The sequence below is a fragment of the Oreochromis niloticus genome, linkage group LG14, assembly GCF_001858045.2.
Source record: "Oreochromis niloticus isolate F11D_XX linkage group LG14, O_niloticus_UMD_NMBU, whole genome shotgun sequence".
NCBI classification, from domain to species: domain Eukaryota; kingdom Metazoa; phylum Chordata; class Actinopteri; order Cichliformes; family Cichlidae; genus Oreochromis; species Oreochromis niloticus.
The window spans coordinates 39,812,013-39,823,329 of NC_031979.2; the positions used below are offsets into that span (position 1 = coordinate 39,812,013).

Sequence of the window (11,317 nt, forward strand, 5' to 3'; positions counted from 1 at the left end):
CATGTCCATCTCATATATACAGTCTGTGCATGTATGTACCCACAGGTGTGTGAATCAAACATCATCCAGGAACATGAAGAGAAGCTTACACACTTTGTTTATTTGGTGAATTTTGCTCCTGGACATTTATTCATACACAAATACAGCAACAGATTTACTGCGTAAATCGTATAATCTCAGGATTATACTTTCTCTGTGGTATTACTCACTATGCATACTCTGTGTACTATTACTACAGCAGATCACTTTATGACGTCAGCGTGGCAGCAGTGTTCAGAGTCGCTTTGAAGGTGGTTGCAGCTCGGTATCCCATAATCCCCTCACATAAAACCGGGCACGCTTGGCTCTCGGGGCTTCACGGGCTCCCGGTGCCGTTCAGGTCCCGTCTCTCCATCGTGTCTCGGATCCAGTTGAGGAAGTTGCCCAGTCGGGTGTAGACGCCGTACTTGCCCCGGGCGGCGCATTTCTCCCCCAGCTGACGACCCCGGTCAGGAACCAGGTCCCCCTGTAGTTCACCACGAACGGCCCTCCGCTGTCCCCGCTGCAGGCGTCCTTGCTGGCCTCCAGGTAACCTGCGCAGAACATGTTGTCTGTGATCACCTGCAGGACACACAGGAGGGGGCGGGGCATCAGGGCTACGTGGGAACGGCTGCGTCTCTATCGCCGACCCTGGTCTGGTTTGATTTGGTCATAGACGGTATCGCTCGAGTGAACAGCACACCTGAGACGGGGCAGTTTTACCTGTACCTGTACACCTGTATACAAACAATGCTGACAGCAGAGCTGCTGTGCATCATGTTCAGGTGTCCAGTCTTCTTAGTGTGAACCCCTGAAATCAGAATGTTAGTGCAGGATTCGAACACGTTACAGAGACCACAGCTGTTCATCGAACAGTTCTTCCTGTAAGGACACATGAACAGGTGTGATCTCTTATTACTCCCCCCCCCCAAAACTGTCGTTCAGCAGCGCTGCTCACCGACGCAGCTTTCACGCTCATTTTATTTTGTAGAGATGACTTTACTACACTCAGTAATCAGATTAGTTACTTTTAGAAAAGGTCATTACTTGTATTAAGTATGACAAACGTGTAGCAGTCCCCTGCTAAAATGCTAACCTGTGGACCTCCACCCAAAATCTGTCCAGCCCGTCGGTGTTCTCACCACGAACGTGGCGGCTCATCAACAGCGGGCGTACCAGGTAACCTGATAAGTACCTGCCCCCCCTCACAGGTTAGTCAGCTGGATCCTTTGCTGGTCAGTCTAGTTTATCAGAGGATCCAGCAGCTTTTCTAACGTTTACATCACCTGTTGCTGTGTTGCTGCTCTTTGTCAAACACTAAGTATAGATCAGCGGTTGCTGCGGGGTTAGGCTCGGACGCTCAGGCGGAGCTGATCACCTGCTCAGTGGTGCTGATGCAGTCTTTGTAGCCAACCACCGGGAGCGTCACCTTTCTCAGGAACCTCGAGGAGCGGCCCAGGTACTCAGTGGCCCCCCAGCCCGTCACCACACCGTGGTTGTCCTCCTGGGCACACGGACACAGTTGGCATCAGACAGATGGGCCGAGTCAGCTGCAGCGCTCTGCGTTTCCGATGAAATTACCTTCAGCAGGTATTTGGAGAGGTGGGTGTCGGGGAGGCAGGCGGGGACCGCGGTAGGGCCCCTCTGAACAGGCCAGGCGAGATAGAGTAGAGCGAGGTCGCTGTCGAAGGTGAAGGCGTGGAAGTGAGGATGAACGATGACCTTCTGGATCTTTATCTGCTGCTCGCCTGGATCGGGACGCTGCTTGTCGTAGTCACCTGCAGACAGACACACACTCAGAAAACCCAGCTCACACACACATTCCTGCACTCAGACTGAAGGGAGGACCTCTGGTCCCGTCTGACAGCATCAATGAACCGAGACGCCGCAATCCCTGCTGCAGCCAGCAGAGGGCACACCTGAGTGTAGTGGTTTTACAGATGTGCAGAAGCCCACACAGATGTGTGAACAGTGTCTGCTTAGCATTTGAAGTGACGCGCGTGTCTACGTGAGCACCCCTGCTGCTCTGCAGCTCACAGTGGGTGAGGTCCACTGTAAACCACTGGCCTCACCTATCGTAACGTGGTCTGCAGACTCTTCAAAGCAGTGAGCGGCAGAAACGACCCATCGGTCAGAAACCAGAGTCCCTCCACAGAAACCGAAGCCGTCAGACCTGTGGATCAGAACCTGAACAGAAACGTTCGGCGTCAGCACGTTCACACAGCTCAGAACAAAGGTTCTGCTTCGTTATCCCACTGATGCCTCCAAACCTGCCAGGGGCTCCCTCCTCGCCTTTCCAGGGATCCACCCACAACGCGAGGCTTCATCTCGCTGCCTCCTGCCCCTCCACCATCCGTCAGGTTCCCTCCTCCCCCTGTTGCGTTCGCTGTCCCTGCCTCCGTTGAATTAAGTTCAGGGAGCCAACTGTCTGTTGCGTTGTAATCCCACGTGGCATCGTCCATCTCCAAGGAACTCAGCAGAGAGCGACCTCGATCCAAAGCCTCCATCTGCTGACGGCCACAGGGGAACACCACTGAGCAGGAATGGGAAAGAGAAAGATCACAAGATCAGGTCAGATTAGCCGTGAGACCAATGAAGACACGATGTGAAGAGGCAGACATGAATAATAACTAATGATTAACACCCAGTGCATCATGGGAATCCCCCAGCATAACTAAGGGAGGATTCAGGGTCACCTGGTCCAGCCCTAACTATATGCTTTAGCAAAAAGGAAAGTTTTAAGCCTAATCTTGAAAGTAGAGATAGTGTCTGTCTCCTGAATCCAAACTGGAAGCTGGTTCCACAGAAGAGGGGCCTGAAAACTGAAGGCTCTGCCTCCCATTCTACTTTTAAATACTCTAGGAACAACAAGTAGGCCTGCAGTGTGAGAGCGAAGTGCTCTAATAGGGTGATATGGTACTACAAGGTCATTAAGATAAGATGGGGCCTGATTATTTAAGACCTTGTATGTGAGGAGCAGGATTTTGGATTCTGGATTTAACAGGAAGCCAATGAAGGGAAGCCAAAACAGGAGAAATCTGCTCTCTCTTTCTAGTCCCTGTCAGGACTCTTGCTGCAGCATTTTGGATCAGCTGAAGGCTTTTCAGGGAGTTTTTAGGACATCCTGATAATAATGAATTACAGTAGTCCAGCCTGGAAGTAATAAATCCCGTCTGCAGCTGTTACTGTAGTATTATGTGCAGTAGTACTAATACGATGTGGGTTCTGGGAGTGTTACCGGTCTTGGAGCAGCTCTGTCCATCGCTCTCTAGGAAGTATCCGTCAGCACAGCCACACTGAACTCCAGCGCCACCTGCCAGGTCTCTGCAGTACTGCATACAGCCACCATTTCTATAGTGGCACTCGAACACCACTACCCAAGGCAATTTTCATAAATATTTCACTTGTCCGATGTCGTTTGCCCAATTTAAAGGTGGCGTGCCTGAGTTTCAGGTGTTTGTTACCTGTGTCGCAGATCTTGCCCTGATACTGGGGAGGACAAAGACACGCGAAGTCTCCTCGGTCCAGGGTGCACATGCCTCCGTTCAGACAGGGGTTGGTCCGACAGGGGTTCAGATCTAGGACACACAGGTGAGGAACTCAGCTGAGTCATTGGGTAGAAGACACCTGATCAGATTTCAGATCAGACTGTAGTCAGACTAAAGCACATCCAGCTGAGCTGCCACAAACTGTGTGACGTCGTTCGTACTCACTCGTGTATCTGTACCAAAACTCCATCTGTGGGACAAGAAACTCAGAGTTAGTGACTGCAGTTGTGGATTATGTTGAACGACTGTGTGTAAGAATCTGTAGACATGACAACGCTCTGCATCCTGTGTCCTGCTCTGTAAACGTCCTGATTCGTATCCAGGATGAATGAGGCGTCGATGATGTTTTCTGATGACTTTCATCCTTCCAGCTGCTTCCTCTACACACATGGAAGCCTCTGCTGGGCTTTAGCTACACGCCCTTGACTAGAACTATGTCGAACTCCTTATTTAAGCATTTAGCTCCGCCCACTGAGGGTCAGGTTTTGGGCCCAGCATCATCATTCAGGACGGAGCGGTCCTCTCTGGGTTAGCACGGGTCTGCAATGCTGACTTTGCTTTCATATACGTTTAAATAAAGTAACACGGTGGTAATGTCCTGCTGCGTGGGCCGGATCGGCGGCGGCGGGCTTTGTACCGTCTTCTCCTGGGTCTGGAAGATCTCCGTGGCCTCCTCCAGCGAGCAGCGCTCCTCGTAACACTCCCGCTCCAGGTTCCCGGGCAGCATCTCCTCCAGGAAGTGCGAGTTGGCTCGTCGCCTCCTGGCGGAGGAGCGCAGGATCTGACCGGCCGCCGACCGATCCAAGAACACTGGGGGGGTGGACAGAAAAACAGAAACACTCAGACTGTGCCGCAGAGGCGGAGAACACAAGCGTGGGTGTGTCTCACCTGAACACTGGATGAGTGCAGAGCAGATGAGCAGAGCGCCAACGCTCAGAGTCACGGCTGTGGACGGCAGCATGTCTGTCCGACGGCTGCGGGCGAAATGGAGGACGGAGGAGCAGCTGATGGATTGATGGTTAACCACAGCTCAAATATTGACACGCAGATGTCACATCAGCCGCAGAGAGGACAACATGTCTGAACTCTGTTCTGCTGGAGTGTTTCCATCGCTGACCTGTAAAGGTGAAAAGGTCAAAGGTCACAGCACCTTTTGATGATCCTGCAGGAAGCAGCTGTTTATGAAAATATTCCAAAGGCTTAAGAGGAACGGAGCCAACTCTGGAATAACCTTCAGAGCACCGACAGCGACGCGTGCAGCACCTGCTGAGTACACACAGTACTGCAGTACAGACACTGCAGGGTTGCTGTGATGTAGACTGGCCTGACGACTGCTCAGAGCTCTTAGATCACTTCTTCCAGACTTTTCCTGAAGCGGCAGCAGTTCGATGTCTCGTTACACTCTGAGATAAACACAAAACCAATCGTGAAATCACACATGAACCACATGTGCTGCTCAGGTCTCCATACAGGCACGCTGCTCCTCCCAGACCAGCTCGAGTCTGGAGACCATGCTTACCTTCTTATTTCTGCCTCCTAAGGTAGGTCTGGTGTGAAGCCCCGCCCATTCGTAAATCCATGTTTTCCAGTAGAGGTGTTCTGTTTATTTAGACGAAGCAGGAAGCCCAGATGAGCTCCACGTGGTCATGTGACGCCATCTGTGCGTGTGTAAGCTTTGGTGAGCGAGCAGACAGATGTCAGAAAAAAGCTGAAATGCATAAATGGTGTGTGAGTGATTGTTACGGCCACACGGACCAACCCTCGGCCTGCACCTCCAGTGAAAGCCTATTGGTCCAGCTGAGGGAAACCAGACCCCTGAGTGACTGATTGGACACGCCTTCATGCAGGCTGAGGGGCCAGCTGTGAGCGGAGCGTGCCGTTTGGCCCTCATGGCTTCATTTTCATTCCCACTGGTAAACCTGAAAGCTGTTTGGGGGCTGCCTCGCCCCCCTGCTGTGTTTGTTTGGGTTTAATTTGACTTTCTGGTGGTTTCCTTCAGTAGTTGGTGTCTGCCTGCTTTATGAGAGGAGCTGTTTTGTACTGGTTGGTTGTTTCTGACTGTGATCGGTGTTTGTGTCTTCATGTCCTTTCACCTACTGGACGCTGACGAGTCATCAGTCTGTAACAGTTTCTTACAGTCTTCAGTCGTCCATCACCAGTGGACGGACTGGGATGATGATTTCTTTAAATCAATGTGAATTCAATTCATTTTTTCAGCAACAAATCACAACAACAGACTGAAGGCTCTGCCTCCCATTCTACTTTTAAATACTCTAGGAACAACAAGTAGGCCTGCAGAGCGAGAGCGAAGTGCTCTAATAGGGTGATATGGTACTACAAGGTCATTAAGATAAGATGGGGCCTGATTATTTAAGACCTTGTATGTGAGGAGCAGGATTTTGGATTCTGGATTTAACAGGAAGCCAATGAAGGGAAGCCAAAACAGGAGAAATCTGCTCTCTCTTTCTAGTCCCTGTCAGGACTCTTGCTGCAGCATTTTGGATCAGCTGAAGGCTTTTCAGGGAGTTTTTAGGACATCCTGATAATAATGAATTACAGTAGTTCATTATGACCCGTGGTTTTCTGCAGGCCTTCCCCTGTTCGGCACTCTGAGGCCGGAGGGCTGAAGTTCGTCTGACAGCCGCGAGACAGAAAGAGAGAAAGCAGCTGAACCCTGGCAGCTCTGCGTCACTCCAAAAACATGATGCCGCTGAGCTCGTACTCGCTGAATCGCTCTCGTTCCTGTGATGGTTTCTGGGTGTCGTACCGCTGTGAAGCTCAACACAGCTCATAAAGCTCTGCCATCAGTAACCGCTCAGCACGCCATTCCCAGCACGTTTCCATGGTACCATTTAAAATCAAAAATACTGTCAATAGAAAATTGTACTTAGTAGTCAGTATAAGCTTTTAATGATCTAAGTCTACATATGATAGAATACTGCATGTTGACCTTTTGATGACTTAGACTGTTGTTCACTACAAGACTTGTTCTGTTTTATAAATTTCTTCCCACAGCGATAATAACAGCTGGACACTTTTATCTTTGCTCCCTAACAAGAAGAGGGGCCGCGTCCTTCAGAATCACACACACACACACACACCTGCATACGCACTAACATTCCTCTGTCTATGATCAGAGGTATTCATTATTGTATTACTTTTGTATATAAATAAAGACCAGGGCAGTGGCAGAGCGCGAGTCGCTGAGCCCTCACTCTCGTGCGAGTGCTGTGACTGCCCTTGCTTGCAAGTAAAACTATGTGTTTCTCCTCTCTGATTTCTCAGCTGAAGAAGTGTCTTAGAATAAATCTCTTGACAAATACCAAATCACATTTTTGTTGTTCAGATATTACCTCGCTTTAACCAGCGGTTTTATCAGGCAGACATGTTTTGTTGTCACTGCTTAGCTGGCGTTTCGTTAGCAGCGAGCACAGCCACGTTTAGGATAAACGTGTAAAAACTTCTGAAAGCAGATCTGCTCCTGAGCGCCACGCGGTGGCACCTCTGAGAACACAACCCACCCCAACCCCACCCCGGAGTGAAGGAGAGAGGCGGAGGCGTGATATGATTCTTTTATTGGTTTCGTCTCTGATGTCACTGTGACATCAGCTCGCAGAAATGCGCCGCCATACAAAACACAATCAGCTGAGACGACAGACAGACGACAGGTTCACTCGTTAAATAAACGCCGAGTCGCTCCGGGTGACCCCTCCCCCCGCAGAGTTCACTGTGACCTCACCACGGGACCAAAAACAGCCAATCAGCTTGCAGCAGATCACCTGAACAGCAGGTGAGAGTTCAAAGAAGAAAAAGTCCTCCGGTCCGCTCTAGATGCTGATTGGCTGCTGCGACACATCATAATGGGGGGGGGGGGGGGCGTGTTTATGTCAGTGGTGGGTACAGTCAGTCAGCAGTGGGTGGAGCATCACAGGTAACCCTCCTTCTTGAACTGCTCGTGCAGGATGTCCCGGTACTCATCGAACCCGCCGTCGATGCGCCCCACCTTCCCGCCTTCACACACCCACAGCTCCTTACACACCATCCTGATCAGACGCTCGTCATGTGACACCAGGATGACCCCGCCCTGAAACACGTGACATCACACAGGTGAGAACGCACACAGACTCACAGAGTCACACACACATATGTGTATTTATATCCTTGTGGGGACATCTAACTGACATAATGCTTTCCCTAGCCGCTTACCCTAACCCTGAGCCTCAACTGTAACCCTGACACTAAAACCCCATTTTGAGTCTCAAAAACGCCTTCAAACTTGTGGGGACCGGGATTTGGGTCCGCACGAGTATAGTAAACTTCCACTTTTTGGTTCCCACAAAGATGTTAATATCAGTACACACACACCTTGAATTTGTTCAGAGCCTTAGCGAGCGCCTCGATTGTCTCCATGTCCAGGTGATTGGTCGGCTCATCCAGGATGTAGAAGTTTGGGCTGGAGGACACAAAGATGACATCATCACCATCCAAACCACAATAACGGGTTTATCAATCTAGCTGGGAGTGTGTTCACAGGAAGAGGCGGAGTCACATCCAGCCAGGTCAGATTTAAACAGCACTGCCTGCTCCGTCCTTCAGCTGTACAGATTTCTTCCAGACATGTGACACACACACACACACACACACACACACACACACGCATGCTCTGATCTGTCTTTACCAAGTTTGTACATTTCATTCAGTACTCTCTCTCTCTTTTTCTCTCTGTGTGTGTTTTTGCCTAAAGTTTTAATAACTAATAAAAAGGAAACTGAAATAATGTGTTTCAATCTTTAGCCTCATGTCTTTGGAAAACTAAACTCTTCCATTAGTCTTACTGTACATTAAATATGCTGCACAGAGTCAGCCGATGGAGCAAAAACAAAAACACACTGATGAGTGTTTCTAATAGACTCATTTAACATTGTATTTAAAGGAAGGTTTGTTGCCTCTATGTTTACTTACATCAAACCTCTGGAAACACTATGGCTGCACAATTTTAACAGTTTTATTAAAGAGCCCCGCCCACTCTGTGTCAACAGTTTAGCTCCGCCCCTGTGTCGGACCCTCTGAAGAACAGTGAGGCTATTTTGATAGCTGATCTGATTGGTCAGTGGGCATCAGTTACCATGGCATGGTCATCTGAGCGAAGGCCACGCGGCTCTTCTGTCCTCCTGATAGGCTGGCCACCGGCCTCGTGGCCAGCTCTCCCGTGATACCGTAACCTCCCAGCTGGTGGCGGTACTCCTCCTCAGTCCGACCTGCGATGCAAACACAGCAGCCTATCAGAGCGCAACGTGGAGCCGCCAAAGGCATTGTTGATGGCGTTGTTGCTATAGTTACCGGGGAACTTGTTGAGCAGCAGCTCCACAGAGCAGACGTTCAGGTCCAGCTGGTCCACGTGGTGCTGACTGAAGTAACCGATCTTCAAGTTCCTGAGGCGAGAAGATGAGCAGCAGACACGTTTAGATAAGCGAGCGCGTCTCGATTGTCAGCAGGCACTGATAATCGCTCCAAGTGCGTGCAGATCCCACAAACAGCGCATGAACAACAGCGTGTCCTCAGTCTGAGCTCGCAGCAGAACGGAGCTCTCGGAAACAAAGAATGAAACAGGTGCAAAGGCTGGAAGACATCATATGTAGAAACAGGAAGAGGAGGAGCCAAGAGGTTGTTAAAGCTCCCTAAAAATAGTGCAGGCAGCCCCTTAAAGAGCGAGTGGAGAGGAAGAAAGGCTTCCTGGACAGGTGTACAGAGATCCAACAAGATGCTGACCTGCAGGCAAACTGACTCCTCTGCTCTGATTGGTCCACTGGTCGTCTTACCTGTGAGCTTGCCTGACTCCGTTGACCGGTGTCAACTCGCCCATCAGCAGCTTGAGAACGGTGGTTTTACCAGCGCCGTTTTCACCGACCTGCCGAGAAACACAACAGCCCAAACAGTGAGCTGATTAATGACTGCACTTCCTGTTGTACCTCTGAATCATGTCTTGCTCTGCAGAGGCGCCCAGCGCTCACTTCCTGTCTGAGTTTTGATATCTGTGCATGCCTCTTTGAGAACTCATCTTAGTCAACAATTGGTCTGTAATTACTGCATCGCACCACCAGGTGGAGCCACCTATTGTGTTCAGGAGACGCTCGCCATGTTTGTGTCTGACGGTGCAGTGCAGACCTGACGCTCTGCGGCCTTTGAGTCCATCCCTGACCTAACGAGCTACCCTGGAGCCATGCTAGCTAAGCCAGCCACACCTGAAGGTCTCTCCACCCGCACAGCGCCCTCTGCTGACTCATTGCAGTCAGCTGTAAAGCACGTATACGCTGACCGTGATGACACTGTGAGGTCACCATGTAGATGAGACCGTGAGGTCACGACACAGTGCTGTCACACGTACGATGCAAATCCGAGAGTCGAGGTCAGCTGACAGGTTGAGTCCGGAGAACAGCGGCTGGTCTTTACTGTAGTAAAACTCGACTTCATCCAGCTGCAGGATGGGCGGAGACAACTTCTCAAAGTTATCTGGAAACCTGCAGCGACACACAGCATGTCAGTCAGTCCAACCTTTACTGCCACAGTGATCGTTGGGGGTCAGAGGTCATCTTCTTACCTGAGCGTGACCTCAGTTTCCTTCTCGATGGGCTTCAGCTCAGGTCTGCGGGAGAAAGCAAGCATTAGCTCACAGACAGGCAGCACAGACACCAGATCAGAGGCGAGGAGGGCGAGGAGCACTCACAGCTTCTCCAGGAGTTTGAGTTTACTCTGCACCTGAGCTGCTCGGTTAGCGTTGTACCGAAATCTGTCGATGAAAACCTGAAACACACACAGCAGCCGTTCACCAAAACTACGTCAGCTCTGTGACGTGACGCAGAATCACCTGACAGACAGTCTGTGATTCAAGCCGTCTGTGAGCAGCAGGTCCTCCAGATGCACCGAGTCACTGACACGAAACAACGAGCAGACACCAACAAGGCAGGCATACAATGGAGCACCTGTGTGTACTGTCTGTACCTGTCTGTACCTGTGTGTACTTTCTGTACCTGTGTGTACTGTCTGTACCTGTGTGTACTTTCTGTACCTGTGTGTACTTTCTGTACCTGTCTGTACCTGTGTGTACTTTCTGTACCTGTCTGTACTGTGTGTACTCTGTGTGTACTCTCTGTACTTATGTGTACCGTCTGTACCTGTGTGTACTGTCTGTACCTGTGTGTACCTGTGTGTACTCTCTGTACCTGTGTGTACTGTCTGTACTTATGTGTACCGTCTGTACCTGTGTGTACTGTCTGTACCTGTGTGTACTCTCTGTACCTGTGTGTACTGTCTGTACCTGTCTGTACCGTCTCTACCTGTGTGTACTCTCTGTACTTATGTGTACCGTCTGTACCTGTGTGTACTGTCTGTACCTGTGTGTACCTGTGTGTACTCTCTGTACCTGTGTGTACTGTCTGTACCTGTCTGTACCTGTGTGTACCTGTGTGTACTTTCTGTACCTGTGTGTACCGTCTGTACTGTGTGTACCTGTGTGTACTCTCTGTACCTATGTGTACCTGTGTGTACCGTCTGTACCTGTGTGTACCGTCTGTACCTGTGTGTACCTGTGTGTACCTGTGTGTACTCTCTGTACCTATGTGTACCGTCTGTACCTGTGTGTACCGTCTGTACCTGTCTGTATTGTGTGTACCTGTGTATACTGTCTGTACCTGTGTGTACTCTCTGTACCTATGTGTACCGTCTGTACCTGTGTGTACTCTCTGTACCTATGT

General features: G+C 50.3%; 2 protein-coding genes across 2 annotated transcripts in view; both read right to left on the bottom strand.

The window, feature by feature from the left end:
- Positions 1–80: 80 nt before the first annotated feature.
- Positions 81–4,613, bottom strand: LOC100694381 (coagulation factor IX). Its single transcript, XM_019347634.2, is given in 11 exon segments — positions 81–468; positions 471–600; positions 1,397–1,522; positions 1,600–1,796; positions 2,091–2,205; positions 2,289–2,551; positions 3,257–3,391; positions 3,483–3,596; positions 3,732–3,756; positions 4,204–4,376; positions 4,455–4,613. Coding segments are annotated over 11 exon segments (1,464 nt in total). The 5' UTR covers positions 4,528–4,613; the 3' UTR covers positions 81–355.
- A 2,511-nt stretch (positions 4,614–7,124) lies between these two features.
- abcf3 (ATP-binding cassette, sub-family F (GCN20), member 3) overlaps positions 7,125–11,317 on the bottom strand; it is a 17,018-nt gene continuing 12,825 nt past the window's right edge. Inside the window, 8 exon segments of the mRNA XM_019347590.2 lie at positions 7,125–7,650; positions 7,932–8,019; positions 8,692–8,824; positions 8,907–8,998; positions 9,386–9,474; positions 9,952–10,084; positions 10,165–10,209; positions 10,291–10,367. Of these exon segments, the coding sequence (XP_019203135.1) occupies positions 7,492–7,650; positions 7,932–8,019; positions 8,692–8,824; positions 8,907–8,998; positions 9,386–9,474; positions 9,952–10,084; positions 10,165–10,209; positions 10,291–10,367 (816 nt within the window). The 3' untranslated portion in view covers positions 7,125–7,491.